This window comes from Euphorbia lathyris, chromosome 2 (assembly GCF_963576675.1).
Source record: "Euphorbia lathyris chromosome 2, ddEupLath1.1, whole genome shotgun sequence".
NCBI classification, from domain to species: domain Eukaryota; kingdom Viridiplantae; phylum Streptophyta; class Magnoliopsida; order Malpighiales; family Euphorbiaceae; genus Euphorbia; species Euphorbia lathyris.
Genome location: NC_088911.1, coordinates 83300204 through 83319246, shown reverse-complemented (window position 1 = coordinate 83319246; position 19043 = coordinate 83300204). Strand labels below are relative to the sequence as shown.

General features: G+C 33.0%; 3 protein-coding genes across 6 annotated transcripts; all 3 read right to left on the bottom strand.

Annotated features, from left to right (window-relative positions):
- Positions 1-850: 850 nt before the first annotated feature.
- LOC136220637 (GDSL esterase/lipase At1g73610-like) lies at positions 851-2737 on the bottom strand. The gene is made up of 5 exons (XM_066008433.1): positions 2471-2737; positions 2232-2362; positions 1556-1783; positions 1238-1487; positions 851-1156 (listed from the first exon to the last, which is right to left on the bottom strand). The coding sequence occupies exons 1-5, from the start codon at positions 2715-2717 to the stop codon at positions 996-998; spliced, it is 1017 nt and encodes a 338-aa protein (XP_065864505.1). The 5' UTR covers positions 2718-2737; the 3' UTR covers positions 851-995.
- A 3368-nt stretch (positions 2738-6105) lies between these two features.
- On the bottom strand, positions 6106-7564 carry LOC136220653 (GDSL esterase/lipase EXL4-like). Its single transcript, XM_066008451.1, has 5 exons — positions 7259-7564; positions 7034-7164; positions 6718-6945; positions 6388-6637; positions 6106-6319 (listed from the first exon to the last, which is right to left on the bottom strand). Exons 1-5 carry the CDS (start codon positions 7497-7499, stop codon positions 6159-6161), a joined length of 1011 nt encoding a protein of 336 aa, XP_065864523.1. The 5' UTR covers positions 7500-7564; the 3' UTR covers positions 6106-6158.
- A 4842-nt stretch (positions 7565-12406) lies between these two features.
- LOC136218752 (uncharacterized) lies at positions 12407-18341 on the bottom strand. Of its 4 annotated transcripts, none has more exons than XR_010683931.1 (5): positions 17552-18341; positions 15150-15267; positions 14847-15067; positions 13096-13207; positions 12407-12961 (listed from the first exon to the last, which is right to left on the bottom strand). XR_010683931.1 is itself a non-coding variant. In XM_066005837.1 (4 exons), exons 1-3 carry the CDS (start codon positions 18268-18270, stop codon positions 14852-14854), a joined length of 1053 nt encoding a protein of 350 aa, XP_065861909.1. In that variant the 5' UTR covers positions 18271-18341; the 3' UTR covers positions 12407-13207; positions 14847-14851. The 4 variants fall into 4 exon arrangements, 2 of the variants coding, with proteins under 2 accessions (XP_065861909.1, XP_065861908.1); XR_010683930.1 differs by having other exon boundaries at positions 13096-13284; positions 17552-18340; XM_066005837.1 differs by having other exon boundaries at positions 12407-13207.
- Positions 18342-19043: the final 702 nt, after the last annotated feature.

The window sequence follows — 19043 nt, the reverse complement described above, 5'->3', positions numbered from 1 at the left end:
ATAAATTACACACATTGAGGCAGCACGTGTATTTAGTATTGCAATAATTATATAGTATTGCAATAAACCTTCTATGGTGTATTCAAGGGCGGAACCAAGGGGGGGTTAGGGGGGCTCGAGCCCCGGAAGGCGGCCGGAGAATTGAGAGAAAAAATAGTAATTGTGTCTGGTAATATTTTGGAGAGAATTATATTGATTCTATGTAGTATTATTTCAAGGTTTAAAGGTAGATGAGATGGTAAATGATGCTTATTTCTATTTGAGAGGTCCTATGTTCGACTTCCAAATATGTTTAATTTTCTATTAGTTCAATGCTAGTTTCTAAAAAAAAATAACATTTTTACAGTTTTAATGCGTTTGACGCTAAAAAAATTTTGCTTTTGAAAATTTACCGTCAACCGCACAGTTAATTTCGATTTTTTTTTTTACGTTTTGAATTTTTTTTACTGATATGTTTGAGCCCTGGGTCATCCGGGGTCCTGGTTCCGCCACTGAGTGTATTGACTATACTTGGAGAGTGAGACATTTCAAAAGATGGTATATATAGAGAGAACCAAATAATTGAAGAGTATTCTAATTTCTTTTTCCTAAATAAACATATGATACTTGAATAAAATATTATTTGATGATAGACTTGATAATATCCATTAAGTTGATAACATGCCATGAAAACCACAATGCTAATTTATTTAGCAATCAATAACAAAACTAATTAGTTTTCTCAGTTTGTTTTGCTCAACATATAAAATTATCACGAATTGGACTTTTTAAAATTGTCAAATCACATGTCTTGTGTTTCCTTTATTTTACAATAACAAATTAAGAATACAAATTGCATTTGACTCAAAATTGCAATATTATAAGGTTCCTTGAAAACACAAAGAGTTGTTACAACATTTATTTATAAAGCCACCGATGCCAGAAACTAGCTCCCAGTGTCATAAATAATTAATAACAATCAAAATCATAATGATAATGTTGTAATTTGGGGAAGATCAAGATGAAAAATGGGCAGCATATTTGGGGACTATAGTCTCCATCATGATCTTGTATGTTTTTTCAGTAGGATGAGCCACATCCCAAAATACATGAGTTTCTACTTTTGGGCATGGAGCTATACCGATACAGCAACACCCAATGCCTGGATTTGTAAAACCTGCAATCATTATATTAATTAAACTTGTCAGTCAAAAACTAATTAATTTAGGATATTACAAGTAAAAATGGAGTTACGTACCTTGAGTCATAAAGTTGTTAATGACATCCAAGAGAGGATTGTAGACATCGATATAGAAAACATCAGCATCAGTCAAGGTTTTGCCAACTTTTGTCAATACAGTTTGCAATTTAGAATTAAAATATTGTGATCCACTGTTTAAAAACTCATTGCAAAAAATTTCTCCTACAGTAGCTCTATTTCCTGGTAGGCATCCCAATGGAAGTACTCCCATATATCCTATCTTTCGTGCTCCCAACGCATATAATTGCTGAAAACATTCCAAATTTATATGATCAATATCTTGATTAATTAATATATATTTAAATTAATTATTACCTTAACGAGATCTTCAGCGAGAGGCATTAATTTATCGACGTAAGCGTGCAAGGTATAAGTGGGTCGGAGACGGAAAGTATAGGTAATTCCAAGATCATTATTTCCAGAGGATATAAGAAATAAAGCATTGGATATAACTGTTTTAGCTTCAGCTGCTCCAACTGCAGCAGTAAGTTTTGTTACATATTCTTTGAAATTGCTCAGTTGTTTCCCCATTGTTATAACCCCCTGTTCATCATTATTAAATAGAAAACTTCATTACTTATATGCTCATTAAACTTCTTAATATTCAATTTGCTTGGAGTTAATTAACATCAAAATGAGCTTTTAAATATCAATTTGTAAAGCTCATTTTGATACTAATAGAATTAGAATTAAATACTTGGGATCAATGGAAAAAATATATTTAGTACGAAACAAAAAAAAAATTGGGGATTAAAGAATCATCATGGAAAATCCATCGCCAATTCCGCCGGTGATCAAAAGTTTGTCACTGATTCGAGAAATGATGATATTACGATGGAATATTATGTTTAGCGACAGAAATTTTCTGTCGCTAGTAAGAGACTTTGATACTAAATATGTCAATGAACTATTTGATCCAAACTTTTAACTAATAGATAAGAATTTGTGATAAATTTGATTACTATCTTTGACATGTAGGGTCAAAAGTTACCTGAACGTTAGCAGTGAGATCATCAAGACCGGAGCCACCAGAAGCAAAGCAAACACCGGTTGCAAGATCAGTGGCTTTGAGACTTGGAGATAAATATGCTGGGATCATACTCTTAAGTCCAAGTTTTTCAGCTGATCCAAAAATCAATTAAGATGTTAAAGATTGAAGGACTTAATTACGTGTTTAGCCTATAAAACAGTATAAGTGAAGAAAGAGAAATGAGGTAGGTTTATACGTACATAATACGTCGGAGAAAACTCTTCCGTTACCAAATCTTCCGCTAGGTGTTTTAGTTGGAAGACTCATTCCGTAAGGGGCAAAATTGCACTTGCTGGCTGTTAGAAGAAGGTTGTTATTACCTGTGTCAAGTATTGAATCTCCAAATGCTAAAACTGCTGAAATATTTCCTGCAGCTTTAATTCTACAAGGCAACATGAACATAATTACCATAGAAACTATTCTTAAGAAATTACTAGAAAACTCCATTTTGTTTTTTCAATTTCTAACTCAAGTTTTCAATACTAAAATATGGTTATTAACTAAGACAATGTTACAGTTTATAAGGGACTAGTTACTTTCTAATTTAGTCATATTATTTACTATTTTTTAACTGTTTCATCTGAGTTGATCTATTCTTTCTACTTTATAGAATACAAGCTTGACTTTTTTTACTTGGTGTCCTTTCAATACATGTAAACATATACTAAAAATATAATAATCATTAATTTAAGGTTAATTTTGATTACCTTGATATATAATTTTCATACAAAAAACAATATATATATATATAGGTAAATAATTATAAGGTCATTATATTTTTACTTAACTCACTAATAGATCCATCATGTTATTATAAGATCCTTATATTTTACTTTAACAGATTCTTTAGTCATTTTGTTTATTTTTTATACATGAAAGTACAAAATTACCCTTAATTATACAAATCAAATAACTTATCTTCTAGTTTTCAAATTTAATCAAAATAGTTTCAATGAAGTTTGTATTATATTTACACTGAAATTCTTATACAAGTATATATTAATTATAAAAAATATATTTCTTATTCTCTTAAAAAATCACTTTTATAATTTTATATACTTCTACTCCTACAAATTTTACAATATTTATCATTCTTTTTTTTAATAAATAAGTTCTACATTACTAAATTAAAATTTATAATTATATGAAAATTAATAAAACAATTAACTAATATTTGAGAGATTATTATTATGAAGGAAACGAACATAAAATAGAAAAAATGGATAGTTTATTATTAAAACATATAGAAAAGGGTAATTTTGGTATTTTAAATTTTATTTAGTCTAATCTGACCATTCACTCAAATATAAGGACTAAAGAGTTGATGAAAATAAAAATTGAGGGACTATATAATCATTTCTAAAAACACATGGACTAATTAGTGGATTATGTAAAAAAACAAGAACCTTATAAATAGTTACCCATATATATATCATGATCAATAGGGGTTCACATTTTTTCATTTTTCTTATATCAATGACCAAATCTCATTTAAATGTATAATGCTTATAAAATCGATGAGATTGATATTCTTAGAATATATTAATTTAACCTATACTATCACGTAACATGTTGCCAATAGAAATATAACTCATTTTTTTTCTAGCATCTTGCGGGACCTTGAGGCTTTAGAAATGTAGGGTTACTTTTCTTGTTTGATCCAAACACAAATGAGATTCAACCGTGTGGTGTTGGGATTATTCTAGGATTGAGAGCTCATTATTATCGTCATTGTTTTTATTTTAGCATCTTGCATGCAGGAGCTTAGGGTTGAAGCATAAATTATTGATAGATTAAAAAAAACTAAGATTTTGAATGAAGGCAACAACAATTACAAATTATTTTCAACATTGCAATATTCGGTCACAAGAAAATAATGTTCCCGAGTTAGATGAGGACATCCAAGGATTAAGTGATGTCATTTCTAATTTACAGTAGAGAAATATACGCTATGGATCATGTCGAACAACTTTTGAAATATTCTATTGAGATGGTGTAGATATGGAATCGCCTATGGACAAAGAAATTATCTAGCCATTAATGAATTAATGAACAATGACGATGAAATCCAGAGCCAGATGATAGTGGCACACTGTCATAAGTATCAAAAGTGGCTTTCCAAGCAATAGTCACCTTAAACAATAACTTACTATGACATGAGAAAAATTTACGAGAAGTTGTGTCTTCATTACAAAAATTTAAGCTTTCTTCCATGTGGCATGTGTTTGCATCATTGGGCTCATTCTTTGGAAAATTAATAGGATAGTGTTCCAATGAGGATTCAATATGGATCTTGCCAAAACATTTTCCTTACCATGTTCGCCTAACTACTAGTAAATATCTGTTTTCTTCTAACAAAATTCGAACTTGTTGTAAGCATATGGAAATGACATCCTAACCATCCATCTCATGTTTGAAGCAATCATAATATTTCGTATAAACTCCTTCTCATCGTTTTCCCTTTGTGTCCTATTCATAGCGTCGTGCGTCATTTCCATAACCGGAGTAACTTGCCATGTGTTAACAGACGCATTCTCTGCATCTTATGACACGTTTCTTTCTTCATTGAATTTGTGTTCCTTTGATGGAATCCTTTCAAGGTCCCATCGAACGTGCCAAAACTGCTTCTTGCCTTGGATTAGATCGAGTGTGCTGGAGATTTTCTAAAGAAAAAGCTAAATTCGTAATTAAAATCATGAAGAAGATGACTTAATTAAAAGAAACAATGTTGAATTGGGAAGAAAAGGTTGAAGACTCGAACTTGGAACTAAAAATTGAAAGATATAAACTTGGGAATTGAAATTACAAGAGTTTGTATTGAAATGAAATTGTAAAACTAAGTGCTTGAAAGAAAGGAATTGAAAGAAATTGCAAAACTTGATGTTGAGTCTTGTATTTTTGTGTTGAGTTCGTTGGGGCTCTTCTTTCCAATTTATACTGATAATTCCAATGTGCCAATTGCTATAAGTAACCGATGTCCAATTTCTACAATATTGTCACTTTAAGCTTCCATTCCAACCACTTTCTTCAACTTCTCACATATATTTCCCTTCTAACTTCTCTTATTTAATTCATAGACTGGGGTGTATATAATAGGTATGGATTTAATTATGTGTAAATACTCTATTGTAATATTCTAATTCTATAATGGAAAGATTAGTAATTTCAACAAGTGTGTTTTATTTATAAATGGGATTATGGTGCCTAAGGCATTTGCATTCTTTAGTTTGCAGTCTTTCCTATTAATTATAGGCGTATTAGTTGCTACTAATTTTAAAAGGCCACTGAACTAAAGCTTATTATTGATTTTGTGGAATCATTATGTCATGTTTCCACTTTTGATATCCCAATGAGTTATTATGATAGTATTTATTTTAAGCAAATTTATAGAATTATCTAACTACTTTGTAAGTGAGATTATTATAATGGAATTGGCTAAGGGCAATGGTACAAGGTACAATGAAATTGGCTAATGACAATGTTATGAATAAAGAGGTAAGAAGAAATTCATAAACCACATCAACATAATTACTTATCATTTGATTGAAAATTGAAATTGGATCGAGATTTTCTGCAAGTTGATTACGTTGTTATTCCAACCATTAATTATAAAATCAATGGTTGAGATTTAATTGTTAAATTTCAAAATTAATTATTCATTTTTTTAATTAATGATTGAGATGTAACGTTTGATGTAGTTCCATATTCATCCGAAAACAGAGTTCGATTTATAAAGAATAGAAGAACAAAATTAGAATGTAAAGAATCCTTAGAAACAAAAATGGATTATTACATCATTTTATTTATAACCAGCTGAGTTGGAAATGACAAACTCAGTCTCACAGAGTTACAAGAAAAATAGTTTGGGGATGGAATGAATGAATGAATCTAAGAAGTAAAATGGTTAGAATACTTGGGAATGATAGTATTGAGCATGATCCTGTATGCCTTTTCAGTTGGATGAGCAATATCCCAAAATACATGATCTTCTACTTTTGGACATGGTAGCAGTCCAGCGCAGCAACACCCAATGCTTGGATTCTTAAATCCTGCATACATCAATCAAATTCAAGTTTAATGAAAGAATAAACAAATATGAGTAATTAAGACGACTTACCATATCTCTCATAGTTTCTGACAATTTCCATAAGAGGATTGTACACATCGATATAGAAAATATCAGCACCAGGCAAGGTTCTCTGAAGATCACCCATTGCTTCTTCTAATTTAGAATTGAAATATTTAGCACCCATGTTCATTATCTCATTGCAAAAAATTTCTCCTGCGAATGCTCTATTTCCTGGCAAACATCCCAATGGCAATGTACCCATAAAACCAATCTTTCGTGCACCCAATTCGTACAATTGCTGCCAAAAATCAACACAATTCGTATCATATATGACATATATAATTGATTATGTACGGGACAAAATGTATATTATCTTACCCTGACGAAAGTTTTAGCGAGAGGAATCAACATAGCAGTGTAAGTAATAGTGGTTAAAGCGGGTCGGAGATTCATAGCCTTTGTAATACCAAAATCGTTATTTCCAGCTGATATAAGAAAGAAACCTTTGGAGACGATGGTGCTTGCTCTCAAATCTCCTTCTGTACGCTTAAGTCTTGTAAAGTATTGCTTGAAATGATTTAGCTGAAGCCCTAATGGTATAACCCCCTGTTCATCATACAAATTTTTATTTATTTACTCAACAATCTAATAACTATACAAATGATTAGTTTTAAATATGAATATATAATAATACCTGAACTTTAGCAGTGAGATCATCAAGACCTGAACCACCAGAAGCAAAGCATACACCGGTTGGAAGATCCCTGTTCCTCAGATTTAGCGACGAAAATGCTGGCAGTTCATCCTTGATTCCCAGTTTTTCCGCTGATTAATTCAAATCAAGATTTTCAGTTTTCTCCATGCCAAAATAGTTAAATCCAGAAAAGAAAGAAGAAAGAGAGAGAGTTAGAGTAAGTACTTAGAACGTCGGAGAAGACTTTTCCGTTGCCAAATCTTCCGGTAGGCAATTTCAAAGGAAGACTCATTCCATAAGGAGCAACATTGCACTTGCTGAAAGTAGCTAGAAGATTGTTGTTTCCTGTGTCGAGTATTGAATCCCCAAATGCGAATAATGCTGGAAATTTAGCTGCTACGCTGCTACAAGACATGAGGAACACTAAAGCAATTAACAGTAAAGTTAAGCATCTAGGAAACTCCATTTTCTTTCTTTAATTCCTTGTTTCAATATGGTTATTGTATTTTCACTCTCTCAAAACTTAATAAAGGAAATAGTAGAAAGACTGAGTGATTTGTTCCTACATTGTACTCGTCCTTTTATATGCTTCTTTCAGGTATATTTTCATAAGGTTGAACTATTCTTTTTGCACAATATAATGGAGCTTTGACTTTTATACGTGGTATCCCTTTAATATGAGTATATTAGAACATGTAATTACTAATTTGAGTTCAAGGGTTTATGACTGAGATTTTTAACAAGTTTCATAAATACTCTTTACATGATTTAGTATACATCTACATAAACAAATACAAAAATGGAAATATAAGGGAAATACATAAATAATCAAAATATGGGATATATTTAATTAATGTTCTAAAAGATCTTTTCATATATATAATAATAATAAGAAAAAGAAGAAAATATATATTTTGAAAGATTGATGAAGATATTCTATAAAAAAAAAATTATGGGTTAATTAATTTATGTGGTTAACACATGATAAATTGATTAGGAATTTGATAATGTATTGTCTTTTATAAATGTATTGTATTTTAAGAAATGGATATCCAATTTTCTTAAATTATAAGATGTGACTGAAACTTTACCCAAAACGTAAAGTTTCAGTAACCAAATGTGAAATCATTTCAAGGTTTCCATGCAAGATAGACACACATGGTTTAAATTGAGCTATTTATTTATAGTAAGCATTTCAGGGTAAAATATATATATATATATATATATATATATATATATATATATATATATATATATATATATATATGTAAATACATGCAGTTTGCTCAATTTATAAAAATAGTCTCATTGTTTAAAAATTTACAAACATAGTTTTAAAGTTTGTGAAATTGGCAGTTAAAACATTTATGAGCCAATTTTTCGATCAAACGATATTAATAGTTTAGTAAATTTAATTTATAACATCAGACCTCATGTATGAAATAATTTGCAAAGTTAAATTTGCTCTCTAATATAAATATAGTCAAGAAAATATTTTTTACGAAATATTTGAGTTATAACAAAACTTTGCGAGGAAGAGGTTCGAGTGGCCATATTCGTAATGCATCCAGACAAAGCTTCAGGTCCTGACGGACTCAACCTTGGATTCTTCCATCAACATTGGCAAGCTCTAGACCCTACAGTATCATCGTTTTGTATCCAGTGTCTAAACTCAGGATTCATACCACCACAATTGAACTCTACCAACATTGTTCTGATTCCAAAAAACCACCCACCTAAGACTATCAGCGATTTGCGCCCCATAGCATTATGTAACGTTCTAATGAAAGCAATGAAAAAAATGGTGGCAAACAGACTGAAACCAGTTCTTGACACGGTGATCTCACAAGCACAGAGCGCATTTGTTCCTAAACGTGCAATCACAGATAATATCATGATTGCCTTTGAAGCTGGACACGCATTGAGACTAGGCAAGGGTGGAAAGAAAGGTTACGCATCACTAAAGGTTGATATGGCTAAAGCATATGACAGAATCGAGCGGGATTTCCTCCGGGCGGTGATGGTTCGTATGAATTTCCCTGAGTATTTTGTAAATTTAGTGATGAGTAGTGTTACGTCGGTGCAGTATCAGATCAGTAACAGGAATGCACACTTCTCGCCTTTCAAACCCACTCGGGGACTCCGACAGGGAGACCCACTGTCTCCTCATCTTTTTATCTTATGCACATAGGTTCTCACTTCTCTACTCAGAAAGGAAGAAGAGGTTGGGCGTATTCATGGATGGTGTATCTGTCGTGGCGCCCCGACTATATCATATCTCATGTTTGCGGATGATAGTTACTTCTTCTTTCATGCCACGTTGGAGGAAGGAGGCGCAATTCAACAAATTTTCTAGATATACGAGCGCGCATCATGTCAGAAGATTAATTTTGAGAAATCCAATGTTATGTTCAGTGCTAAGGTACCACCGGATCGAATGTCAGAAATAGCTCAGTTTCTAGGAGTTCAGATTGTAGACAGTCAAGATAAGTATATGGGACTTCCGTCGGCAATAGGGAGTAGTTGCATATCAGCTTTCTCCTACATTGTGGATCGACTTCGGAAAAAGTTGCGGGGATGGCAGGGCAAGCGAATCTCTCAGGGAGGTAAAGAGGTACTTATCAAAGACGTTGCCTAGTCACTTCCATCATATGTAATGCATGTCTTTACTCTTCCAAAAGCTATAAGTGACAGGATTGAATTACTGTTGAATGGGTACTAGTGGGGGGAGAGGAGTGAAGTGGAAAAAATGGCAAAATCTATGTACTCGCAAGGATTGGGGAGGCATAAATTTTTGACGATTCCAGGAATTTAACCTTGCTTTCCTTGGAAAACAAGCCTGGATATTTATATCCAATCCTGAAGCTCTTGTGTATCGAATTTTTAAAGCCATGTATTTCCCTTCATCAGACATCAGAGATGCTCATCTAGGCTACAACCCGAGTGCGATATGGTCAGGTATTTTTAAGAGTCGAAATCTAATTATTTCAGGTACAAGGAACCGAATTGGGAATGGTAGAAATACCAAGATTTGGCAAACCTCATGGCTAGACTCCGACTCTGGTATTCCAAACCAAGCGTCGGATACCAACAATTAATGGACGGTGGATAGACTTATCGGGAATGCTGGTTGGGAATATAGACTTCTTACGGAACTATTTTCACAAGAAGACTGTAATCGCATTTTGCAAATCCCGTTATCTATTAAGCAAAACGAAGATAAAGTACGTTGGCGGTGGGAAAAGAAAGGTAATTACAGTGTGAAATCAGCTTATTATGCTTTGGTATCTGTGTATCCGAAGCCCTCTGAGGAAATTTGTAATGCTCCCTGTATTAAGCTATGGAAACTCCCTTGCTCATCGAAAGTCAAAAACTTCCTATGGCGTTCTGCCTGGGATATCCTCCCAACAAACTCTACTCTTCATTATCGACATATTTCCGATAATCCTATTTTCCCCGTATACTTGCAAGCCACGGAATCAGTATCCCATATCCTCCTTTCTTGCCCGGTCACTGGTACGATTTGGATACAACTAGCACTCGCTGGAATTTGTTCGCCAGGGATTGTCTCGGATTTTGATACTTGGTGGAAGTCAGAGATACAGAGTTTGTCCCTGGAGAAGTTTGTTGCAATTGGTATTGTGCTTTGGTTCATTTGGTTTGGAAGGAATAAGCTGATATGGGAAAACATTACATTTTCACCTGCTGATATCGCAAACCGAGCGGCACAGTTCATAGATAACTGGCGTCGGGCCCAACGACAGCAGACTACTCAAGATAATATTGTTGCAGTAAATACAAGATGTTGGTCTCCTCGGAGTGTCGGTTTAAAAGTTAACTTCAATGCCTCAATTCGCGCAGGTAATAATTCATTTGGTATCGGAGTTGTTATCCGGAATGCGAACGGCCAATTTCTGGAAACTCGGTTTGAGGCTAAGAGAGGTGCATATCAGCCACTTATTGCAGAGGTAATTGCCTACAGAGAGGCTTTAAGTTGGATTAAACAAAAGGGTGATATCAACGTCACTTTCGAGGGAGATGCACAAATTGTTATTAACGCGTTACAAAAGGACGATGAGGAAGATTACTCAGGTTTGGGCCTAATACTGTCAGATTGTCGAGCTCTTGCTCAAGAAATACCAAATTGTAATTTTCAGTTCGTTGATAGGGAAGCTAATCGTGTGGCTAACAAAGCTGCTAGATTAGGTTCTATTTCTCCGTTTTTAGTTGTAACTTCCTTTGCTCCCCTTCATTTATAAGCCTATTGGCTATTGATTAAATTTATTCAATTATTCTTTTATTAAAAAAAAGAAACTCTATAAATTGCGAACTTTTAAATTACAAGAATGTATTTACAAACAAATTGATCAAACTACTTTGTATGTTTTTCCCAATATTTATTTACATAAAAAATGAAGTAATAAATTTAAAAATATCTTTTTTGTTTTTGAAATTATCATGAGTGACAAGGGTTTCAACTTTTGCTCAAATGAGGTGGAACGCATCGCCAAACACAAAAATTTATTTAAAGCTTTTATTTCTTAAAATCTTAAAATCAGTGAATTCGTACCTGGATCTACTTGATGAAAAACTTGTTTAATACCTAAAGATAGGATTCATCAAAATTATCTACTTATCTTATTAATTAATAAGATTTCATTAACGATCTCATAAAAATATGTTTAATACAAATACATTCATGCACATACTTAGTAAGTTGTATGTATATGCATGTAAATCACCATTTTGTTAACAATGTATTATTCTTCTCGAGGTTGTATTACTAATAAAGAATGAAAGAAAACCTGAAAAAAGGTAGCTCATTAGAATTGTGCTGCTGGAAAAATAAAAACGTACGGACAAAAATATGGGTAGTAATAGAGGCCTTAATAATGGACAACAATACAATGCCACTTAGCGGGCCTTTACAAGAACCAGTAACAAATAATATGTATTAATATGTCGAAGTATACTGGTCAATTATTACTAGACATATTTGTAAGGTACTTTTACATGGCCCATCACAAATTGAGTAATAAAACATAGGGGAATTTACATAGAAATTCAAATTTTAAAAATTATTTAAAGTTTTGTCAATAAAAAATTTGAATTGTGTCAATTTGGCAGTTAACGGAATTTCTGCTGTAAGTTCACCAACTAAAGCATTCAAAGAATTGACATTTACAGAAAAAAGATTCATATTTTGATATTATACTAATTAAATTACAAATATTGATTAAACAATAAATACTATTATATTTATGAATTTCATGTAAACAACCCAAAAACATAATTTATTTTCATTATTTTGGACCATCCAAAACCTGGAAATATTTTATAAAATGCACCAAATAATAAACAAAGTTTTTCATGTTTTCAAAAATAACAAAATTCTTCCAAATATATATATTACAGCCAACAGTTTGGGAAGAAGTTGAATCATAAAATACATAAAAACAGTATATAGATAATCATAAAATACTTCAAAAAAACAATATTTCTAAACAGTTACAAAATCAATATATACTCTTTCTTTACAATCATAATTTTCGTCATCAACAGGATCTTTCATATAGATTCATCAGTTTTCTACCTTATTAATTAACTCAACAGAAGCCTAGATTTTTCAGCACATCCTTTATCCACCATATACCTTAAAACACCACACCACTCATTCTTCTGAATCCAATTTTCAACTCAATCAAAAAGCAGACCCAAAAACCTAATATCTTCACTTATCGCTATATGAAATAAACTTGGAAATCTATCTCAGACCTCAAGCTTGCAGCATCTTAAACACGAAAGAAACACTTCCATTTTATCCTCCCAAATTTAGCACTTTTCCCAACAACATAATCTTGATGACAAAATTAACAACTTATTCTTTTCGAATTAAGAATTTCCATGAACTGTAATCCGTCAATAGTCCTAAAGTTCAGAAAGAAAAAGAATTCAAGTATATTACAAAAAATATATATATATATATATCACCATTTTCTCTCTTAAAATACATACATATGTATGTGTATAGGAATAGTAAAATAAGATGGACGGAATAGTACCAGAACCAGGGCCCCCTAGGTCCGGTGGTGCTGTTGCATTTGAAGGTAATTGAATTGGAGTCTCTTGTTGGCGTTCCAAATCTTAGACCCAATTGTTTTTTTATCTTTATATCTGATAAAGACGAGATAGAAGGATTAACTGAGCAAATACCATAGCTACAACTTGAAGTTTGTTTGCTGTCTCCAGGACTGCAAATGGTAGAGAGATGAGTGAGAGAGAGAAATGGTAGAAAGAGAGGGTTGAAGGAAGAAGATGAGGGTAATTTAGTAAATTTATAAGGGATTAGGCTATTTTAGTAATTCTATAAAGAGTGGTCCCACTTTTTTTTAATGCTATAATGAAAAATGATGATGTCGCAACTTTGACCAGCGTTGACCGGTCATAAAAACCGACTGTACACTTTAGTGGGAGGTCACCTGAAGTTCGTACGCATGTTCATATCTTAAATTAATCTTGCCTTAAAATTAATCTTACTTGAAGATGTTGGATCCATGGAACCAATTGAACTAAAAACTCAAAATTTATTTGAAGCTTTTATTTCTTAAAATATGTAAATTCGTACCTGACACGTCCAAAGTTATTTCATTTCTTAAATGAGGAACAAACCTACACTTATTCAAAAATTACAGGGCAATTGCTTAGTTGTGATAACTTGATATGATTTCTATTTGGATATTAAAATTGCATTTTTAAATTAATATTTAAAGTTAAACATGGTTAATATTTTATTTTTCATAATATTTTGAATTTGATCCGAATCTTACGATTCGGTTCAATTCACGGGTCCCGGGGAGGGGTCCCACCACAAGGGTGAATTGGGGGCAAGCCTTCCCCTACCAATTTTTTGGCAAGAGGCCGCTCCTAAGACTCGAACCCGTGACCTCTCGGTCACACGACAACAACGTTTACCGTTGCGCCAAGGCTCGCCCTCTCATAATTAAATATATAAATAATAGAAAAAGATTAGGAGAAGAAGTCAAAGAAGTATCCTCCACTCCAGGCAAACAAACTTCCACAGACACAGAATAAGGAAGAAGAGTGATGATCTTGATGATGATTATTATTAGCTTTTGTTGTGTGTGTTCTTTTTTATTGACAATGAATGGTTATTAGTATAGTAGCATTAGTTATAGTTAGGTATTTTAGGTTAAGACGTTAAGCATATGTTAGTGTCTGTATGAAGTATGAACTTAATTTGTCACTACATAGAGCTAAATTTGTACCTTATCCCTAATTCTAAATATCAACGGAAAATCAACTTACAATGCAATAGCTAGAAATATAATAATTCATTATGAGATATTTGCAATTATCAATATTAACATATTTATAAATAGCTATTAGTGTTTTCAGGTTGATATGGGGTTCATTAAAACATTCATGTCATTTGGTGAATCAAGGTGTGAAGAAAGAGTCCATAATGACATTCAGGCCAAAAACTAAAGATAGCTAATAGAAATAAACTAACAAAAATAACTTCATTAGTTGATCATTTTTAAAAGGATTAAATAAAAATATTCTTTTATTTGCATATCAACTGTATGAAAAATAAAATAAAACACAATAGTTCTTGTATCTGATAAAACACGAGCTAGCAAACACGGTTGGCAAGCAGATGATAGCATTGGCAAATTTATGGAAAAAAATTACTAGCATATATTAGATGCTTCATTAAACTAATTAGCAGCCAAATACGGAATTCAGCTCTGTTTAGATGATACGCTGTATAAATATAAGAAGCTAATGTCACCTGGCTTATGAAGTAGTTTGGCTCAATTTCAGAATTTCCCTCAACAGCCGGCTAACAGAAGCTTTTATCTCCTCCGGCACAGTCAACTCTGGATGTGATGCCTCCAATGCATATATGGTGATGATTTTCATGACATCAGCCAAATTTAAGGTCTCAGAGTCTTTTTTCACAATTTGATTCACAAGATGACATGAATGTTTTAAAACACATTTACTGCATACCTGATAAATAACAGACTGATCATGTTAAAATCTTTAAATATGAGTTGTAAGATAAACAAAAATCAACTGTATGATTGCTTACAGTGTCCTCTTTAATTTCAAAAAATCGGCGCAACCGTTTAGAAGATTGTACGTTCTTTGTTCCAAGGGAGGGACAACCAAACAGGGCCACCTTTTTCAAGTCACTTCCTGACAACCATCTGTGAAGTCAAAGACTCAGCTTGCATTATTAAAGTTAAAAAGCACCAAAGCAAACATTAATAGAACAAATGCACAAGTTGCACTGTAAGCATAAGACCATAACTTAGAAAGAATTGACCATCTTTATAGGCAATTTTGCGAGTAAACAGACAGTCTTCAACTTAAAGACGTTACAAAATGAAAGTCGCCCATTTCCCAACTGAACTATATTGCATCAAGTCCTTGTTCCCGTTGCAGTTACAGAATCGCTGGTTGAGGTGAAATGAAATTAAAACACATATTGCTTAATAGCTTCTATGAATGTAGAGTATTCTTCTAATGAAAAGTTGCATCCAGTGCATAGATTTGGAAGTTTATAGTTCTATTAATGCTAGTATAATATGGTTTATCTAGACGTACTTAATAATTGTATACAATTACTTGTGTAGAAACTGTTGTTCAAATTAACCTTGAGAGTTCTATACTTGCACCTTGATTATGTGCAACGAACTTTCAAAAGATCTCATAGGGACCATTCAGAAAAAACAAAAGCAACAGTAACATCTAGGTGGAAGCAAGGTCTCTAGGAGAGACAGCAGGATATTCAAACATCTAAAGAATCAAAAGCATTTGAGCGTGTCATCTTTCAAAATCTCCTATTGATTCACACAATCATGTTTCAAAATCTCATATATTCAGGAATCCGATATAGAAGTGTGGAATTCTAGAGAACTAGCAAAGCTAAGACACATTGAAGTAAAACAAACTACTTTCTGTAGTTGAAATATGCAACTACACATAAGGGCACAACCTATATCCTCCTATTTTCTTTTTCTTTTTCTAATAGGATTCAGCATAATATACATTAAACAGAATAGTCAGCAAAGTCATAAACCTGGCTCCTAGCCCAACAAAATAAGCAAACATGTCTAGTTTTGAAGTATGGTCCTATCTTCCTAAATGAATTCATATAATGAAGTAATAAAATGAAATTGCAAGAAAGCATCCTTCAAAAGAAAAGAAAAGCACAAACAATATGCTCCAGTTTATTCATATACCGATAAAGCTATCATCTAGCAACCTAGCTGGAGGTAAAAAAAAATGATGCATTCACCAGATTGCACAAGTGTGTGACATTTCAAGTTTAGAACAGATAAAGAAGACTGTATATGTTCAACAACTCCTTGCATGCATAATTCCAATGGAATCAAATATAATCAGCAGACAAATAGTAAGTGCGCCAAGCTGTGAATATAAGATTAAAAAAAAAATGCATAGACAATAATTATGTTCCTAAAACCAAACTGTAACATCTGTATCAAGTTAAAAACACAAAACAAGCTCTCATGTGAGTTTATAACAAGCTCTCCAAGCGCAAATTTTATCCTTCTCTCTAACTGATTTTCCCTTTTGTATTGTAGATTTAAAAATGAGAGAAGGTTGTTGACTTTGAAGATGGAGTAAATAAGACCCGGATTGCAAAGACCAAGTAACAAGTTGCAGAAACAGAGCACGTTTTGCATACTACTTGATATCATTCAGTATACATGTGATCTCATCTTAGACTAACAGGGACGTCCGGATCAATAGGAGCCGTCAGATTGAACTAAACAGGAATAAAACCTCTCCTCAAACATGTGGATCAATGTGAAGACATCCGAATCCTCCTTGGATTAGACCCACTAATCCCGCCTAAGATTAAGGAATCCCAAATCCGGTATGATATAAACTGCTTAAAATACGTCCATCATCTAGTTGCCTTCCGAGGAATCTAAAGAGAACATTGACTACAGTTGAACATCCTATAAATAGGACATAACACCATAGTCAAACTACATACACACGTCTACTGCAATTAGGGCAATTACTACTAATTGCTTACTACATTGTCCAGAATTCTGGTAACTTAGGCATGAGAATGGGTCAACGACCTCACCCTGATCTGTCTTGTCAGAGGCAACGGACGGAAAGACCTCTTGAGGTAACGGAGTAGTATCTCTCGTATCACTACTAAAATACGCACGTTTTGCAGACTATGATCCTCAGTGTGCAACTCGTAACAAGTTCAGTAACTCTTTTTCCCCTTCCTGAAGCCAGGGAAATAAGAAGGAAAAACGGATAATCTCAACCCTAGCATAATGTTTGGATCAAAAAAGATAACATGTATAGCACAATACTTGAAAATCATTACTTCCTCTGCAAATATGAATGAAATGCAAAATTTTCTAATAACAAACGGCACAGAATTATATTAGAAACAGAAGAAACTAAAAAAAGAAAGTAAAAACCTGGAAATTGACTTACTTGGCAATTTCCTGGTTGTCTTGGCCGAACTTCTTTGCAGCAAACTTGATAAAATCTCTGGCATAACTATCATTGAAGCAATCAAAATCCAGTTTATCCCTTGTCAAGAAATTAGCATCTCTAAAATAGCCTTCCTTGTACAAATGAGTCAAAAACATTCTCATGTCATCTGATAATTCCTTGAAAATCCTTGGCTCTTCCGCTCTCTTTCTCTGCACTTGCAACTTCACTGCAGTTTTACCTCCAAAAGAAACCCTTGGCTCTTCCTCCGCTCTCTTTCTCTCCACTTGCAACTTCACTGCAGTTTTAGCTCCAATAGAAACCCTTGGGTCGTCCGCTGTGTTTCTCTCAACTTGCAAATTCTGTGCTCTTTTACCTATAGCAAACAATCCAGAGAGACTCTTGCATTTCTCTGGTTCCACACTTTGAACATTCTGATTTACTTGGTCACTAATTGGGTCCGATTTTTTTAAATCCCTGACTTCTTTCTCTAGTTCCAATAGTTGCTCTTTGACTTGAGAGCTTTGGGAATCGACATGGGTGTATGTTTGCGTGTTTTGAGATAAATCAACAGCTTCTTGGAAAAGAAGATGAAGGGGCTTGTTGTTAAGGCGTGGTTGGGTAGAGGGGGAGGATGAAAGGGACCTGTAAATGGAATTGTTGAAGAAAGGATTTCGGGTTTTGAGAGGAAGGGCTCGCATTCTGCTCATGAGAGACATCGGTTTACGAAGCGCATGAACCAAATTGAGATTTTTCAAGGGTTTATAAAAGAACTTGTCGCATATGCGTAAAATGAAGATTTTATTTTAATTTTAGAAAATATATAGCATAATAGCTATAGACTATTAAAAAAAATAGCTATATGATATAGCTTGCATTTCCAGGTGTTTTATACGTGTAACGAACCATATTATCTATTTTATGTACGTTAAACCTTCGATAAATTAATAAAATAAAATATTCGAAATCAATTAAATAATAAACGTTGGGTTGATAAAATAAAATAATAATTTTATTAAGGGTAATGAATTTATTAGTTCCTATATTTTGACAAAACACACTGTTTAGTCCTTGTATTTTTAAAAACACATAGTAAAGTCTCTAACGTTTTTCTCGGTGAACTGTTTAGTCCCTAACATTTTTCTAGGTGAACTGTTTAGTCCCTGCCGTTAGACTCTCATGAAGATTCTGTTAGTCAATTTGGATTTGTGTTCTTCTTTTCCTTTATTTTCCTTTCCTTTAAACTCTAATGCATCTGAAATCAACTTTGAGTGTTCTTTTTCTTGATTTTCTTCTTAATCGTTTAAATTCGTAAGCATTGAGTTAGTTCTTTTTATTGTTCTCCATACAAACAGCTTCTTCTTCTAAATTGGATTTCATCTTCTGAAGTTTGAAGGTGAATAGTAAAGGGTAATTTAGTCATTTCTGAAGTCATAAACGTTAAAAAATCTAACAAACATACGGAAGGACTAAACAATTCACTGAGAAAAAC